Source organism: Marmota monax, unplaced genomic scaffold (genome assembly GCF_021218885.2).
Source record: "Marmota monax isolate L192 unplaced genomic scaffold, Marmota_monax_Labrador192_F-V1.1 WCK01_AAM20220418_F8-fsc00017, whole genome shotgun sequence".
NCBI lineage: Eukaryota > Metazoa > Chordata > Mammalia > Rodentia > Sciuridae > Marmota > Marmota monax.
In genome coordinates this window covers 18136368-18154591 of record NW_026695241.1, presented here as the reverse complement: position 1 = coordinate 18154591, position 18224 = coordinate 18136368, and the positions used below count along the sequence as shown (strand labels likewise).

Genomic DNA, 18224 nt, shown 5'->3' with positions numbered 1-18224 from the left:
ATCACTTGCTCGTGGCTGGACAGTTGGTTCCTTTGACAAGCATTTACTTGGTGTCTATTATGTGCCAGTTGTGCCCTTGGGATGCCCCCAAAATATCTGGTCTTGATTTATGCATAAGAGCTTCTATCAGCACTGCCTGGGGGAGGATATTTGTGTTGGAATCTGGGAACAAACCCTGGGGAACCGGTAGGAAGAGGGGGATGTCGGCAGGCATCTCTAGGCCCTGGGCGTTCATCGGGGAACCTTGAATTCTGCACTCTGCCTCCAGCCGCTGAGGAGCTGGGCCGGGGGTCAGCACCTTTCTTCTCTTTCAGACTGGAATAGCCACTTCGCACGGACCACCATTGTCAATGTCTCCACAGAGTAGGTACCTGATCTTCTGGCCTCCCATGCTCCTGGCTGGGCTCTGAGGGGAGGGGAGGGCCAGTGTGTCCGTCCACAAGAGGGGCACCACGGTGCTAGCAAGAGAGGCCTGGTGTCCTTGGAATCCAGGTCCCAAGTGGGACACCAGAAGTCACACTCTCTTGGTGGGCAGGGCTCTGTGCCCCAACATCTCTCTTTGTCATAAGTGGAACTACCAAACTGGCCACTCGTGAGGGCTGGAGAACACAGTCCTGTTCGCTTTAGTATGTCCAGCTCCCAAGAGGCAGAGACCCTCTTGGTCTAAGATGTGGCCTCCCTGATCATTCGGGGTTCAATTCCGCCCTCGTCGGATCGAGTGAACCATGAACCTGTCAGTCTCCCCCTCCAGTCCAGGGAGGGACTAAGAGATCACGTGGTGGTTGGCACCTACCTCTGCCACCCGCTGACCCTGGACCTAGGGCTCTGGAGTCTCATGAGAATATGCACCTGCAAAACTCAGGCCCGTTCTGGACCTGGCTCCAAGTAAGCACTTGACAGTGTTAGCCCTTCCTCCAGAGCCAGGCCCCTGGCCACCACTGCCACCCCCTTTAGGGTGTCTGAGAGTGGGGACTCCAAGAAGTTGGTCTGGAGGATCTGAGGACATAGTGGTGGCTGGAGGGGGTCTGAGAACACTTGTCAGAAGGGCTAGAGTGGCCGGGGGGGGGGGGCCAGGGTGGGAGGAGCCAGGCGGAAGCTGCTTAGCGGCCAGTGTGAGCAGTTTCAGTGGCTCAGCAAACAGGTGGGCGGGGCCGGGCAGGAGGGGCGAGCGGGGCGGGGAGCAGGCCCGGTGGGGATCTGGGACACTGTGGTGGTGGGTTTGGGGACACTGGGGGGGGGGGGTCTGGGGACTCTATGGTGGTGGTCTGGGGGAGTGTGTCTGGAGATACTGTGGTGGGGGTTATCTGGGGACTTTATTGGGGAGTCTGGGGACAGTGTGGTGGTGAGGTCTGGGGACACTGTAGGGGTATCTGGAGATACTTTGGGGGGTCTGGGGATACTGTGTGGAGGGGTGAGGGGACACTGGGAGTGTCCAGGGAGACCGTGGTAGTCTGGGGACACTGGGGCTCTGGGGAGACCGTGGTGGTCTGGGGACACTGGGGCTCTGGGGAGACCGTGGTGGTCTGGGGACACTGGGGCTCTGGGGAGCCCATGGTGGTCTGAGGGCCCATGGTGGTTTGGGGACATTGGGAATGTCTGGGGAGACCATGGTGGCCTGGGGACACAGGGCTGGGGCCGTGGCCAGCTCTCACGGCCTTCTCCCTGCGCAGGAGCAGGCTCCTGTGGCTGCACAGCCTCTTCGCCTTCGTCTACTTTCTCACCAACTTCCTCTTCATGGCTCACCACTGCTTGGGCTTTGTGCCCAGGAAGAACCAACAGGTGAGCAGGTGAAGAGCCCCTCCCCACTGGCCCTTCCAGGCCGGCCTCAGAGAAGGCCCAGCTCGGCGCACCCCAGGGGACTGACCTCCTGAGCAGGCGCACACCGCTCCTCACAGCCCGGTGGCCGGGGGCCTGCTCCCCGCCCCGCTCGCCCCTCCTGCCCGGCCCCGCCCACCTGTTTGCTGAGCCACTGAAACTGCTCACACTGGCCGCTAAGCAGCTTCCGCCCAGCTCCTCCCACCCTGGCCCCTCGGCCACTCTAGCCTTTCTCCAAGGCCCCTGGACCCCGCATCCACAAACCAAAGAGTAACAAACACTGGGATGCACAGGAGCCTCCATCCTAAGTGGTCAGGGTCCCCTGCTGCCCACTCCAGCTGTGCCCAGGACTTTCCTTCCCCTCTCTGAGGTCACAGACCCCTGTGCATCCACACTGTCTCGGTTTGGCACCCCCTACCTCCCAAGCGGACCCTGAGACCATGACTTGAGTGACATTCATATATCTGGGGGGTGATCTCCGGAAAGGCCAGTAGGGGAGCAAGGACCAGAGAGAAGGTGGCCAACAGAAGGGAGGGTGGGGAGCAGTTCAGCAGTGGGCAGCTGCAGCGAAACCCTCTGGAGAACTCCACGAGCTGCTATAGGGCACATGGCCTAGAATTTTCCCAGCCTGGAAGTGAGCACTTTGGAGTGTCCCCCCTGCTGCCACCTCACGACTCCCTGTCCACTGTTCGAGGGCTGCATTTGGGGACTTGAACTCTTCACTTCTTGACCTGTGCATGCTCCCAGGGCTAGGAGAGAGTGCTCAGGAGGACACACAGTGGCCATGGGTGGGCAGCAGCTCTGCCACCTGCCTGGACCTACACCTGCCTCCAGGGAGGGGCCTTCAGGTCGCCCATGCTCTGTGGGAAGGGAAACCAGAGGATGAATATCTTGATTCCACCTTCAGGTTTTCAAGGGTTCAGGGGAGTGTGATCCACTCCACCAACGCTGTCCCCGCTACAGGACCGATTCATTTGAACTCAGTCCAGAGTGCAAACGCACGCGCCCTGAAAACTTACCCCAAGTGTTTCCGCCTGCCAGGCAGGGAGGCTTGGCCAACCTTGACCAAGGTCAAGGACTCAGCTACTTCAGCTTTTCTTACTATCACCAGATGCTTCTGCCAAGACCCCCATCTCTCAGTCTACCAGACTGCCATCTTGAAGGTGATGGTCAAGGAAGATACTTCCCACCCACAGAATGAAATAAGAACTCCAGGCAGGGGGCCTCCCCAGTCTCCTTCCGGAGTCTTGCTGTGTTCGTTTTTTGTTACTGTTCACCTGAGATAATCAACTTAAAAAGAAGAAAGGTTTATGTAGCTCACAGTTTTAGAAGTTCCAGTCCATGGTCAGTAGGTCCCCTGGCTTGGGGCTTGGGTCCAGGCAGCATATCGTGGTGGGAACATGTAGCAGAAAAGGCTGTTCACCGTGTGGTAGCTGGGAAGCAAAAAGAAGAAGAGCCCGGAGTCCCAGTGTCACCTCCTATGACTAAGACTTCCCGCTTTTCCCCATTTCTTAAAGGTTTCCACTGGCTCCCAATAGCACCAAGCCTTTAGCACATGCAGGACATTCCATATCCAAGCTATAGCACCTGCCCTTGTCCCAGCTCCCCTGTCCCTTCTAATTTTAGGGGGTTCCATGGTGATGTGAGACTTTCTGCTGGAATTGGGGAGGGGGTTTGCAGGGAGATCTGGATTCACTGTGGAGCTGCCTATGCTCTGACCCTCCCCCGGGCCCTGTCTGCAGGTTTCTCCCTTTCCCTCCCTCCAATCAGCCATCTGTGGCAGGGGCCCAACAGCTGTGGCCCAGAGAATGAGAGAGGCACAGTTTGCTGACCTCGGGGCTGTGGGCTCAGCTGGCACACCAAGGCAAACAAACTGGCACTTGCTTACTTAGCGAGGAGGTCCTTGGCATCAGGCCGCCTGGTGTGAGCAGAAGGCCTGCTCCCCGGGACTCTGGGCCACCCAGAAACCAGACTTCTGGAGTTCCTGTGCAAGCTGAGACTTCTCTGTCCATTTGCCCTCCCACCTAGGTCACAAGGACACTGATGATCACCTATGTGCCCACGGACATCCAAGACCCAGAGATGGTTAGCAAGCATTTCCAGTAAGTGGGGTGCATTGCCTCCACCCGTATCCCTACCTGGGTCCTCCTGTGGGTCTGAGTTAGTTAGCTGGTGGCCTTCCCTGGCCTCGGCTCAGAATCGACTTTCCAGAATAGAGAGGAGTCCCAGGGCTGGATCCGGGTTTCAGAAGCCAGGGACTTCCTGCATGGCTGGGTAGGAAGTAGGAGGTTTTTTTATTTTGTTTTGTTTTGTTTTTGGGGGGTCTACCAGGGATTGAACTCAGAGGCACACAACTACCCATCCACATCCCCAGCCCTATTTTGTATTTTATTTAGAGACAGGATCTCACTGAGTTGCTTAGAGGCTCACTTTTTATTTTTAAATGTCTTCTTCGTAATCTTATTTATTTATTTTTATGTGCTGCTGAGGATCAAACCCAGTGCCTCGCACGTGTGAGGCTAGCACTCCACCGCTGAGCCACAACCCCAGCCCCAGTGCCTCACTTTTTGCTGAGGCTGGCTTTGAACTTGCCATCCTCCTGCCTCAGTTCCAAGCCTCTGGAATTACAGGCATGCACCCGCGCACCTAGTTAGAGATGTTAATTTTCCTTTTTCTTATGGCTCCAGCTACTGAGTCCAAGGAGACCCTGCACCATAGGTGCCCAGGACTCAGTATCTTGAGACCTCTTTGGTGACTTCAAGTTCCTGTCCCCAGATACCCTGTCCTCTGAGTCCTCTGAGTCCACTATCTTTCATGAGCAGCTCTTTCCTGGTCCTCAGTGGTTGAGGCTCTGCCCTGAGCCACATTCTGGGCCATGTAGGAAGGATGTGGTAATCCTCCGATTACCAGAATTCAAACCCCAAAAGTAGTTTGGCCTTAGAAGCGAGAATGGATTCTCCCACCAGAAAAGGTGGGCATGCCAGGCAGCTGGGCCGTGCAGCCTGTGGGCGGGCATGCTGGGCAGGGTGAGGGCACCACCTCCTAGCCCCCCAGCTGGCTCAGCATCTGTGTGTGTGTCTGCAGTGAGGCCTATCCAGGCTGCGTGGTGACCAGGGTCCACTTCTGCTATGACGTCAGGACGCTGATCGACTTGGATGATCAGAGGTGAGGCTGCAGCAGCTCCTGTCAGAATCTGGGCTGGGGTGCGGAGGAGGACCGGCCTCCACTGACCGGAAGCTCTTGCCCCATTGCCCACCTCTGACAGGCGCCATGCCATGCGGGGCCGGCTCTACTACACGGCCAAGGCCAAGAAGACTGGTGGCAAGATCATGATCAGGATCCATCCCTGCTCCCGCCTGTGCTTCTGCAGGTGCTGCACCTGCTTCAAGGAGGTAACCAGCAGGGGGGGTCGGATGGCAGGGAGGGGCCAGGGCCCTGGGGCTCCAGGCTGTCCCTTGCTCATACCCTTGGGCCCCCAGGCCCTGTTGGGGTCTGCCCCAGTGTTCTGGTGCTCACTGGAGGAGCTTGCTCTTGTCTCCCTTCTGCTACTGGACACAGGGTCCAGCAAGAACACCGAAGGCTTCCAAAGAGATAGGGGAGACACCTGTCCCTGCTTTGTCCCCTGATCACGGGTTTTGAGACTTGGACTCCTGCTTCAGGGCAGAACTGGACCCCCAACCAGACCAGAAAGACTCCCCCTCCCCTGACAAAGCTGCACGTTGTACTGTCTCTGTGCTCCAGCCAAGTCTGAAGCACCCCTCTGCCCCCGCTGCACCCCACTGTCCCCGGGCCTAAGGCGGGGAATGCAAGGCAGAGCCAGCCCCTGGTGTTCTAGAGGTGACTTGGAACCCCGCCCCTGGGTGCCTTCCTGGGATTCTGGCCCCCGGCTCTGAGGGCTGCCTCTCGCCCCAGGTAGATGCAGAGCAGTATTACAGTGAGCTGGAGGAGCAGCTGACGGACGAGTTCAACGCCGAGCTCAACCGCGTCCGGCTGAAGCGTCTTGACTTGATCTTCGTCACCTTCCAGGACTCCAGGATGGCAAAGAAGTAAGTGCCATATGGTAGCCTCAGCCCCAGCCCAGCCCTGAGGTGAGCGTCTCCCGAGAGAGCCCCCCAGCTCCCACATTTTGACCTGACTGCCCTGCTCCGAACAGGGGCCACGATCTTGATTTCCAGAGCTTGGCTCTTCCCATGTTCCCCAGCTCCCAGGGCTCTTTAGGGGTGCCTAGGCACTGGGCTCCTTACTCCACGTGTCCTCATTTCAGTACAGAGGTGGTCACCATAGCCTTTGCCTCTTCTGGGTCTTGCCGAGAATGACAGCCATTTTACCCTCATTGTAAACACATCACCCTCTCCCTCACCACTACGTGTTGGGAGAGATAAGTCTGCCTTGCCCTTTCTCCTCTCTGCCATAGGCATCCTGGTATTCATAGCCCTATCGCCACCCCCATAGCCACCCCGCTCTTCTGTCCTAGCCTCTGGCAGTCCCACCTCATTAAGAAGTGAACTAAGTTCATTCTGGAATGTTCCAGAAGGATCCTCAGGATTAGGCTAACTAGAAGGGAAGTCCAGAATCAGTCTCTGAAGGATTTTGGGGGCCCTGCTCTTCTGGTGGGAGCCTGATAATAATGTAAGACACTTCATCCTCACCCACCCCGGCCCTACAAAAGAATAATGGACCATCTTAGATTTTAGTTACAAATAATGGCACACAATTTTACAAATTGCTTACACTCTGAAACTTCTTGTCTGATTTTGTTATTGCTATCTGCCCTGTCCACCTCCCAGATGGTTGACAAGGATCATATACATTCATTCATACATACATACATACATAAAGTCTATTCAAGGTGTGTGTTATATAAATCAATATATCTCTTATAATGAAGTGCCTTACATTATAAGATAATCCTGTTCATTTCCTGAGACATTGCCACTTGATAGAGAGGATCCAAGGCTTCGTGACAATAGAATTTGAGTTAGAAGGTCAAAGATGAGGCTTAGTGCCAGTACCTGCCCCCTTTTGGGATATATCTTGAGGCACCTCACTTTAGGAAGCTGTGCGATTGAGATTCCATTAATCACCAAAGATCACCAAAGAGCACCGTGCCAGGCACACAGGAAGAATTCAATAATCAGGAGTTATTGTCATTAATATAAGGCTCAAACTAATAGCCTCCTATCAACCTCAAAGCAAGACCAGTCCTCTGTGTTGCTGAGGGGAAGGCAGGAGCTGAGGACTGTGTCCCTCCCTCCCTCTCCTGAACAGTCTAGGCCCCCTCAGATGCCCCTACCCTCGGATACTGGGCCTTAGAAACTATCCTAGGAGACATATCCAAGGCTTTGAGATCCCCCAGGAAGTGGAGTGCCCACCTGTGGGATTGAACTCAGAGGCACACAACTCAACCTCCCATCCCCAGACCTCGGTCTCCTCCTCTTCTCCCATCTCTGCAGCGTCCTGGAAGATTACAAGTACATCTATTGTGGTGTGTACCCCCAGCAGTCCTCAGTGACCACCACCGTCAAATCCTACCGCTGGAGGGTCATTCATGCCCCACACCCCAAAGACATTATTTGGTAAGCCTCCGCTGACCCTCCCCTCTCCTCTGAGCTCCCCTGAGACTGCAGACGACAACCGGAGAGAGCCTTCTCTCCCCACCTTATGGCCCAGCAGACTCTCCCCGAGGAACAGCCCAGCACTGTCCAAATACAGTCCCTGCCAAGCTGGGCCGGGTACTTCCTGAGCACCACGAGCCTCTGCCCACCCAGCACCTTGGGGAAATTGTTTTTTCCTGCAGAAAGAACTCAAGTATATTTTTTGCACACATGAAATATGTCCTAAGCCTTTATAAGTGGTGTGACTCAGGGGAAGGCTGAGGGGCCCGTGGCACACAGGTGTGTGCCCAGGAGGTTGAATTAGACCAGGGCAGCCCAGGTCCAGAGCTGGCATGCTGGAAAGAGCTCGGGAGCTCTCTCCAAGGGCTCGGACCAGGGTCCTAAGCGACTTCCCTGCTCCATCCCTCCCTAGGAAACACCTGTCCATCCGCCGCTTCAATTGGTGGGCCCGCTTCATCGCAATCAACACCTTCCTCTTCTTCCTCTTCTTCTTCCTCACCACGCCTGCCATCATCATCAACACCATCGACATGTACAACGTCACCCGCCCCATCGAGAAGCTGCAGGTGCCTCCTCTGCTCAGGCCAGGCCTGGGGGCCCCAGGGAGATCCAGGAAGAACTCAGGCGAGGATAGGATGGTGGGCCCACTGGGACAGGGCCACAGAGCCCACATACGGCCAGCATGGTGGAGGGGGTAGAGTTTCCGGTGTTCTAAAGGAGATGAATGTGGGTCATTGCTCATCTTAGAGTTAGAGGCTGGAGAGGAAATGGAGAGTGGAGGAGCCACAGGCAGTTCCCTGGGGTGAGTATAGGGGGACAGATGGTCCCACCAGTGTGGGCTTGGAGGGCCCCATTACAGGAGGTCACTGTAGGCCATGGAGTGTTCAGAAGGCATGACAGGTGTGAAGAGCTGTCTTCTCTCTAGGTTTTCTAGCCTGAAAGTTCCTGATAGGTTTGAAGGTGAGAAAGAGTAAGAAAGTCCCCACACAGCCCTTGGAGACAAGGGAGACCTTCAGACCTGTCTCCAACTCCCTCACTTCCAGATACCTTCCCTCCAGGCTGGGAGTCCAGTAGGAGGCCTCTTTGAAGTTAGAGGATGCCTCCAACTGGGAGGGCAGATCCTAAGTTCTTAGCACTGGCCTGATGCCAAGTCCTATGGCCGCCATGCTGTTTTAATGAACTGGAAGTCTGGTCCTTCCATGTCCATGTTCCCAGCAAAACACACACACATACACCACACACACACACACGCAAACAAACATACACACACATATACAAACACACACACAGTCAAGCCACACCACTTCTTTTGCTTACTTTGTCAACTCCACAGCAGGTCCTCACACACGCTGGGTTCCCTCTGCTCTCCTTGGGGACGCCCCATCCCACACTCCCTGCATTCTCGGGCTACTCAAGCACATCACAGGAAGGCAGCGTTGTCTCTCTGAGCTGTGAGACGTGAGTGAGAGCTTGGTGAATCGCTAGGGGAAGCTCAGGCTGCCCCTCCAGTGATCTCAGCACAGAAGGCCATGCCCACTGGGAACTCCACTTGACCTTGGGATGTCAGCCTCTGCCTCCCCCAGCCAAGAGAACTCCTGGCCAGGAAGGCACTTGACAAAACTGGGCCGCTGCACAGCCTCCAAGACAGCAGCCTGCTCTTGGATTGAGCAGGAGGTGGAGAGCAGGGGTTAGGGGGAGGCTGGGGGCTGTTAGGGAAGGGGCTTGGTGCACTGATGTCTCTGCTGCCCTCCTCCCGTCTGCCCCTACAGAGCCCAATTGTGACCCAGTTCTTCCCCTCCGTGCTGCTCTGGGCTTTCACAGTGATGATGCCCCTGATGGTCTACTTCTCTGCCTTCCTTGAGGCCCACTGGACCAGGTGAGCGCAGAGCCTCCTCTCCTAGCCCAGCTCTTGACTCCAGCCTCTTCCCCTTCCTGATTCCCCACTGGCCTGGTACTCATTCCTCCATGGACTCAAAGAATGATAATCGATATGGGATGGTTTGGATACTGGAAACCATCCCAAAGACCAACAGGTGTTTTCTTTATGAAAAGGTGTGCTGGGTTGTGTCTGGGGCTCTGACCTTGAGGATGCTGAGAGAGAGTCACCATCTAAGGGATATGAGGCCCAAACAAAGTTCCTCCTTGGGCTGCTCCCTCAGCCCCCAGCCATGTACTGAGGGGATGAAGCTGTAGACACGAGCTAAACAGTGTCAGGAAGTTTAGACAGAAAGCACAGGATGAAAAGCCTTGCTTGCCAAACACCAGGGAAGCAGTTGCGGATGTAGCCGAGGGGCCCAGGGATGCAATCAGACTGTGGATACCTTTGGCCCAATGCTTCGAACATTGGAGATTTTCCATTTGTTCTTCTGCTTCCATGGTAGTATCTAGTTGGGTACAAGTATTTGCCATATCCCAAGTAAGTGGCACTGCTTTGGCTTGAAAGCTATATAGGTCTCAAAAGTTATTCCCACCAAATATGGTGGTGCACGCCTGTAATCCCAGCAGCTTGGGGGCTGAGGCAGGAGGATCCTAAGTTCCAAGCCAGCCTTAGCAATTTAGTGAGGCCCTAAGCAGCTCAGTGAGACCCTGTCTCTAAATAAAATGTTTAAAAAGGCTTGGGATGTAGCTCAGTGGCTAAGCACCCTTGGTAGGGTTCAACGATCCCTGGTACCAAAAAAAAAAAAAAAATTACTCCCTGAACCAAAAGTTCCTGACATTTACCAGACATAAGCCAGAGGTTTGCCCTAACAGAAATTTTTATAGGCCTTTCCTCTGCCAAGAACAAGGTTTATATTGATTAATGAAATCCTCAGGGACTCTGAGGATCATCAGAAATGTCTCTTTGATACAGAGATGTCAAATGTATGGCACATATGGCTTTCCTCCCCTTCTTCTTCCTGTGCCTGGGGCAGACATCACTGGGGCCCTCCTCTGTAATTAGATCTTTGGTTCTTATTATGTCTCACACACTGATGGACATCTCTCTTGGTTCTCTTCTAGATCAAGTCAGAATCTGATCATAGTGCACAAGTGCTATGTCTTTCTGGTGTTCATGGTGGTCATCCTACCCTCTATGGGACTGACCAGGTACCTCACTCCCAATGACCCCTCCTCTCCCAGAAGTAGCCCAGGGTCAAGAAGGAAGAGGGCCAGGTGACTGGCCAGCTAGAATCAAGCTAAGAGTCTTTGGGGATTGGCAGAGGGAAGCCAGATAGAGGAGTTGAACCCTGGACTTTAGCTCACAGACTTGCTAACTAAAGGGCTGGCCTTCTTCATGCTTCTAGTTTGGATGTCTTCTTCCGTTGGCTCTTCGACATCTACTATTTAGAGCACGCCACCATCAGGTTCCAGTGAGTACTCCCACACACTTCCCGGGGCTTCTTGTGTCCACACTGGGGTGGGGTTGTGTATCCGTCTCTGAATCCAGCACCTGCATCGCTCACAGGGCTGTTCAGGGATGTGAACAGCACGTGAACTCTCACTAGGCAGCCTTGGAACTTTCCTGGGCTGTGACCTCTTTGGCAATCTGGTGACATCCGGGGATCCCTTCTTGGAATGATGTTTTTGAAATCACTATAGATTTATAGGGTGTTGCCCCCTCCCAAAATGTACAGGGTGGGGTCCCATGTGCCCTTCACCCACTTTTCTCTAATGGTAGCATTTTGCATGATGATAGTGCAATATAAAAACAGGAGAGTGACATTGGTACAATCCACAGAGCCTATTCAGACCTGTCCAGTTTACTCTGAATGATATCTCCAAGTGTGCCAAGTACAGAGATTGCAAAGAAAACCAATTATACTGAAATACGAATATCAGGCCAAGCACAGTGGCACACACCTGTAATCCCAGGAACTCAGGAGGTTGAGGCAAAAAGATCGTAAGTTCAAAGCCAGCCTCAGCAACTTAGTGAGGCCCTAAGCAACTTAGAGAGACCCTGGGGCAAAATAAAAAAATTAAAAGGGCTGGGGATGTGGCTCAGTAGTTAAGTACCCCTGGGTTCAAGCCCTGATACAAGAGAAATGAAAAGAGAAAGGAAGGAAGGAAGGGAAGGAGGGAGGGAGGGATTCTGAAGGAGTTGTGAAATGAGTCTGGGGACTCACAATTCTCTCTTTTCAAGGAAGTTGACATAAATGTGCCGACAGGGACCCTGGGAAGTCACAGAGATGCTTGGATCTCCACATTTTAAAATATCCTGATGACTATATTTCAGTATGATGGTTTTCTTTGCAATGCATGTGTTTTGCACATTGAAGTCACCCATTCAGAGAAGCTGGGTGGCTCCCAGGTAAAGTTGGACAGTTCCCTCAAGGACATCTCTGCAGCCAGGAGACTTTTAACCATGTGTCATTTAACAATGTGTCTAAATCATCATTTTGAAATGGTGATGAGCACAAATGGTATTGTATGATGTCAGCCGTGACTGCGATGCAATTTCAGTTGGAGACAAAGTCACACGGTGGCTGACAGTCCTGCGATATGTGGCCCACAACCTTACTTGAAGGAAATATACTGTATTTCAGTTACAGATTAATGAAAATAAAGATGTCATTTTCCCCCACCCATAGTCCCCCAGAATTCAGAATCTGTGAGCCCAGCTCACATTCCAGCTTTGGAGCAAGCTAGGGCATTCATGTCCTTGCACACTCAAATGCAACTCTGAAGGCCACAGCCCCACCAGGGGACATGACCTGTGGGACCTCCGTTGTATACACAATTCGGAGTTGGTCCACATGTCGTGTGGCCACACCTGACAGGAAACTTGTCACCCCTGCCACCCACTCTCCATTGTTTCTCTCTCCTCCTCCCTCTCAACTCCTGCCGTCCCCTGGCTCCTCACTGTCTTCCGCTCTCCCCACTGCCCAGGTGTGTGTTCCTGCCAGACAATGGTGCCTTCTTCGTCAACTACGTGATCACGGCGGCCTTGCTCGGCACAGGCATGGAGCTGCTGCGCCTGGGGTCCCTCTTCATGTACAGCACTCGCCTCTTCTTTTCCAGATCGGAGCCCGAGAGAGCCCACATCAGGAAGGTGAGGCCCAGCCCTTCCCTGAGCACAGCCCTTCGTTTCTCTTGGGAGGGGACCAGGATGGGGCCCCTGCTGAGAGCACCCAAGGACAGGTGGCTGCTTCTTGGCCCCCAGGGCTGGCAGGGAGTGCTGCCTCGGCCTGAGCTGCCTGCCAGCTCCCAGGAGGAGCCAGAGATGCAGTCAAGCCAAGGGGGCCAGGAGAACTCAAGGTGATCCCTGCCTTCTGCCCTAGAACCAAGCCATGGACTTCCAGTTTGGGCGGGAGTACGCGTGGATGCTGAACGTCTTCAGCGTGGTGATGGCGTATAGCATCACTTGCCCGATCATCGTCCCTTTTGGTGAGTTGTCTCTGCAGCACACCCGGGGCTGCTCACTCTCAGACTGGAGGAGGAATGGAGCCCCACATCAGGCCACCTCCTGGAGCATGAGGGGACCTGGGACAGCCCGTGGTGGGGAAGCACCGGGGCCGGGGCCGGGGCCGGGGCCAGGACAGGGCTGAGGTCAGCTGTCTGCTTTGCTGGCAGAGCATTTGTTGAATGAGTGCTTGAGTGGTTGGCTGGGTGAAACTGGCGGGATGGGTTCTGGGGCTCAGGGGCAGCTGCTAGCTCTGGAGGTCGGTCTCCCACGGCCTGCCTTTGCTCTTGCTGCTCTGACAGCTCGGAATTGGGCCTCTCAGACCTGTGGAGACCTCAAGGGAGCACAGGTCTTGACTGTGAAATAGCCACTGACTGGTCTCCATCTTTCACCCCCCCCCCCAGGGCTTCTCTACCTGTGCATGAAACACCTGACGGACCGTTACAACATGTACTACTCCTTCGCACCCACCAAACTCAACGAGCAGATCCACATGGCCGCCGTCTACCAGGCCATCTTTGCTCCGCTCTTGGGTCTATTCTGGATGCTCTTCTTCTCCATCCTGCGAGTAGGTGGGTGCCGAGCCTGCACGGCGATCCCACCTCGGCCTGCCCCACTCCTCTGTGGGTCCCTCGTCATCAATTCTGTTAGAGGACGAAAGCTCAGGGAGAGCAAGGCATGGCCAGGTCCAGTGCCCCCTCTGGGCTGCAGGGTCTTGGCAGAGCCTTGAGGATCGGTATGGATTTGGGTTTAGGCAAGAAACATCCTTCGTTCTAAATCCAAGCTGACAGGAAAATGGGATAGTAGCTGTTGGGGGCTCAATTCTCGTGACATTTCTTCTGGGATCCTATAAGGTGGCAGGGTTATGGGTTTGCCAGAACCCTGGACGAGTAGTCAGATCTGCGATGGCGGCCAGCTTGTCCCCGACTCTACTGTTACACAGGGCAGCCCGGAGACACCTTCATGGAAGTCCCCACAAACCACAGACTGGGCCTCCCTCGGCTTTCTCCCCTTTGACTCACCAGGCCACTGCCCGCCTTCAGGTCACTTGACCTTAACCTTTCCATGGGGTGAAGAGGGAGAGGCAGTGTTCCCTTTGCTCTCTGTCACAGTGGCATCTGAGAGCCACCTACTCTGTCATTAGTGTGGCTTAGCCTTTTGTCATCACCCCCCACCTCTGACCCCTGCCCGTTTCTTGTCCTGCTTCCTTTTTCTGACTATCTAGAACTATTTCTAAGGGCAAAAAGATACAAGCTTATTATAAAATATATATATATATATATATATATATATATATATATATATATATATATGGGCCCAAACCTAAATCCCCCATCTTCTCATCCCAAGCCCCGAGTCTCCTGCAACCAGGCCTCCTCCTGGGCTCGCTCTTGGGGATCAGAACGAAATGAGAGGGAGGGAGTGTATTGGTCGATTGTCCATTTACAAAATCGTGACCGCCCTGTTACAGCCTTCCGTCCTGAATCCTGAGTTTTCCCCTGAACATTTCATTCTGAGCCTTTTCCTGTGTTATTAAGAGACGGCGTGTACACCTGCCTTTCGACGGCTGCCTCGGGGCTGCTGGTTGTCAGCTCTCCATTGGGGGATGGGGAGGGGTTTTGTCATTTTGTATTCTTGCACAACCACTAGGGTCAGCAACATGAACAGTCACCTTTGACTGTGAAGGGCCACTTTCCATATTTACCTAGTTAGAAAAGAAAAGGAACCCATTCAAAAGGAACTAGATACTCCCATGTGGAATACAAATGACTTTTGATTTCTGGATCGCTGTTCAATGCCATTACACAGGTAATAAGCATGCTCAATCTGGGCTCGCATGGAGACGTGGAGTCACGGGTAGTGGCAGAAATTATAACTCCCAGGTACTTCCCAGGGACCATGGAGAAGGGAGTGTGACTGGTCAAGTGGAGAGGTAGCTGACTGGTCAAGAAGGACTCAGGAAGGACATGCTTAATGAGCTGATATGGATACTTAGTCAATCAAAACCTTTTTTTTTTGGTTTTGGGGACTGAACCCAGGGGTATTTTACCTCTAAGCCACATCTCCAGCCCCTTTTTGTATTTCATTTACAGATAGGGTCTCGCTATGTTGCTTAGTGCCTCACTAAGCTGCAGAGGCTGGCTTTGAACTTGCAATCTTCCTGCCTCAGCCTCCCAAGCCGCTGGGATTATAGAATCAAAACATTTTTTTTCATGGAATCCACAAGATACCAAATTCTGAACTGGCCAAAGAGAACAGAGGGATGGTGTCATCAAAACTCATTGATTCTCAGAGAATTGGGCAGGGTCTCTGCCCCTAGCTCAGAGCCCCTCAGGAGGTACTGGGATGGTTCCCAGCTATGTGCCAACCATCTCGGCCTAGGCGTCCACCCAGCACTCCACTGCGCTACGCTCACCCCCTTATCTTCTTTCCAGCAGGTTCCCTCCACAACATCACCTTCTTTTCCCTGACCACCCTTATCGTTTCCATGCTAATTGCCTTTTTTGGCATTTTTCTGGGGAAGCTCCGGACAGTCCATGACTATGAGGTGAGTTCCTGCCTGCCCTTCCTCCTGGGTTCTCCCAGTCCCCGCGGACAGGGCTCTGAGACACCTTCCTGGCCCAGTCACAAGGGCACCACATGGCAGGAGGGTCGAGCCTCTCTCTGGGACTGGGGTGTGTGTGCACACGCTGGCCTTGAGCTACTCGCTCAGGCTGGGCCCCCTCCAGAAGACACTGCCCTCTCTTTTGCCACCTGTGGGCACCTCCTCCAACCGCAGACAGCCGCTGGCCTGCCCCTCCTACCACGTGAGTCCACTGTAACCTCTGGGCCATCAGCACCATCCCAAGAGTTGAGAGAGAGGGCAGAACAAAGGCAGGTGAGGGTGGGGGCGGTGGATGGGACGATGACCTGGGGCAGGACGGAGAGTCATCCCACCTTTAAGAATCCCAGGCTAGGAGCTGGAGGCTCTCTGTTCGGAGATGGCGGCCATGATTCCTCTGGCTCTGTGGTAGGGCAGCCCAATCTAGGCCACATAGGAAAAGGGAGCCAGCCCATGTCCTCTCAGAGCCCTGCCAGCCACTCTGTCTATATCAGCATTTCCCAAAGTGACTGTCTGCCCAGGGAATTGGAATAATGATAATTCACAGATACTTCCCAGGGACCATGGTAAGAGAGGTGGCCGACGGTCAAGAATGACCCATTTAACGGGCTGATGTGGATACTTAGTCAATGTTACGTATGTTTTGTTACGTGTTACGTATGTTTTGTTACATGTTTATTTTTCCAGTTAACTTTCTGCTTATGGCTACTGGAGCAGAGTTTGTTTATAACAGCAAACTGTTTCCTTTTCAAATGAATGTAACAGAAAGAAAGTCGGGTTCTAATGGCTGACGCCCTGCTGAGTTGACAGAGGGAGTTCTGTGAGGCATTTCCCTTGGCTTCTGGTGTCTGTGTCCGAGGCTCTGGACACAGGCACCTCCTATCCTCTTGCCTGGTCCCCCTGCCCCATTGCTGGCCAGAGTGTCATGCTAGGGAAGGGCCAGAGTGAAGGACAATGCCCCCTCCCATCTTTCTATTACAACAGTGTCACAGGATCTGGTTGCCCATGTCACTCTACAGAGGGCAGGTGGCGGAGAACCTGGACTGGATGAGCTTAGGACTCCTTCCAAACCCAATAGAGGGGCATCCTAACCCCTAACTGGGGTCCCGTCTTTGAACCTCAATTTCAATTCTGCTTACTTCCCCTTTTATGATCCTTGGGAAGAAAACATTCCAGAAGGGACTCCTGGCATCCTAATCCTCTCCCTGTCCCCTTGGGCTTCCATCCTTCTCTCTGGACTAAAGTTCTGGAAAGAAGAGTGTGGCAAGAGGCCCAGGCCCAGGCTTCTCGGATGTGGGGATAAGGCAGCAAAGAGCAGCCCCCACTGACCCTCTGTCTCTCTCCCTGTGGCAGTCCGAGGAGGAGATCGAGACAGTGTTTGACATGGAGCCAAGCAGCACGTCCTCCACGCCCACGTCCCTTGTGAGTCACCCCTTTCACCCTGGGGCCAGGCAAGGAGGGCGGTACCTGCAGGGGTGGCCTACTCCAGTGATGTTGGGGGGCACCAGCTTAGTGCCCATCCTGGGTATTGGGGAGGAGGAGCTGGGGCCTCTGGGTTCCCTCCTCTGACGCAGCAGGACTCGGCCCAGGTCCAAATGCTGCCGTGGCCCTGGCTGAAGAGCCGGGATATGAGAAGATCCAGCAATTACTCGACATTCCCTAGAAGGCACCCAGAGAGGAGGCAGCCAGAGAGGATGTACTCAGTCAGGGGGACCCCGATCTCAGAGACCTCATTCGTGTAGACCCAGGGGCATGCTGGGGCTCGGCCTCAGGACCCAAGGCTGCCTCCAGGGCACAGGTGCCAGGCAGAGCGGCGCAGACAGAGCTGCAGGGAGCTATTGGAGGATGCACCAAATGGTAAGGCAGGAACAGCACCAGATGAGTGAGCCCTGGAAGAGCTGAGGCTAGACTCAGAGGCAGGCGCCAGGGGGCTGGGTGTGAGCTCCCACGCCCACGAGGCTGGGCCTGCGCAAGCAAGAGCACTCACCCACATCCCAGCCACATGTGCGCGTGCAGATCCACTGAGGTGTGCGCTGAGCCTGGGTACCAGGTTGTCCATTCCTAGGTGCTGGGCACCTCGGAGGAGCATGAAGAAGTGCCTGGGCACTTGGGAAAGCTGGCACATTTCATGTCACTCCAGGAATGGAAGGAGGGTTGCTGGGGGAAACAGGGAGCGTGAAAAGCCTTGGAGGAAGAGGAGCAGCCTGTACCAAAGCCAGAGAGAGACTCTGGAGCGTGCAGGGAGATGGAAGGCAGCTTTCTGCATAGTGGACTGAAGAGTGAGCCCTGTGGGCAGGGCCTGTAGGAGACGAGGCTTTCTCTAGTGGTCAGCAGAGCTGGGTAAAAGTGCATAGACAGAAACCAAGACAGCGGTGACACCCACCAACCTGCACACAGAGCCGCCAGGACTCCAGGTTTGCCTCTCTTGGAAAAAAAGCCTACAGACAGGGACAAACTCCTCCAAGAGGAGGCCAGAAGGAGAGCAAGACTCCAGAGCAGGAAAGTCCTTCTCCCCTGGGCCCTTCCCACAGAAGCACGCTCATTCTGTAGGCAGTTATCAAAATCTAAGGAACCTGGGGTTCTACCATTTTCTATCTGTCTTTTTTTTTTTTTTTTTGAGAGAGAGAATTTTTTAATATTTATTTTTTAGTTTTCTGTGGACACAACATCTTTATTTGTATGTGGTGCTGAGGATAGAACCCAGCGCATTCCAGGCCAGCACGCTATCACTTGAGTCACATCCCCAGCCCTTGATCTTTTGATAAACCCAGACAATAAGAGGTCTTCTTCCCAAAGGAAGCTTTAAAAGGTC

The 18224-nt window shown here is 54.0% G+C and overlaps 1 protein-coding gene across 4 annotated transcripts in view; it reads left to right on the top strand.

Annotated features, from left to right (window-relative positions):
* Tmem63c (transmembrane protein 63C) overlaps window positions 1-18224 on the top strand; it is a 66368-nt gene that overhangs the window by 43528 nt on the left and 4616 nt on the right. For 3 of the 4 annotated variants that reach the window (XM_046440769.2, XM_058577769.1, XM_046440767.2), the window contains 16 exons: window positions 315-363; window positions 1671-1779; window positions 3844-3917; window positions 4900-4980; window positions 5081-5207; window positions 5728-5861; window positions 7269-7391; window positions 7843-7996; window positions 9200-9306; window positions 10431-10517; window positions 10715-10780; window positions 12297-12459; window positions 12689-12794; window positions 13215-13382; window positions 15246-15358; window positions 16766-16834. In XM_046440769.2, the coding sequence (XP_046296725.1) occupies window positions 315-363; window positions 1671-1779; window positions 3844-3917; window positions 4900-4980; window positions 5081-5207; window positions 5728-5861; window positions 7269-7391; window positions 7843-7996; window positions 9200-9306; window positions 10431-10517; window positions 10715-10780; window positions 12297-12459; window positions 12689-12794; window positions 13215-13382; window positions 15246-15358; window positions 16766-16834 (1730 nt within the window). The remainder of the gene's footprint in view (window positions 1-314; window positions 364-1670; window positions 1780-3843; window positions 3918-4899; window positions 4981-5080; window positions 5208-5727; window positions 5862-7268; window positions 7392-7842; window positions 7997-9199; window positions 9307-10430; window positions 10518-10714; window positions 10781-12296; window positions 12460-12688; window positions 12795-13214; window positions 13383-15245; window positions 15359-16765; window positions 16835-18224) is intronic. The other variant, XM_058577770.1, reaches the window with a different exon arrangement.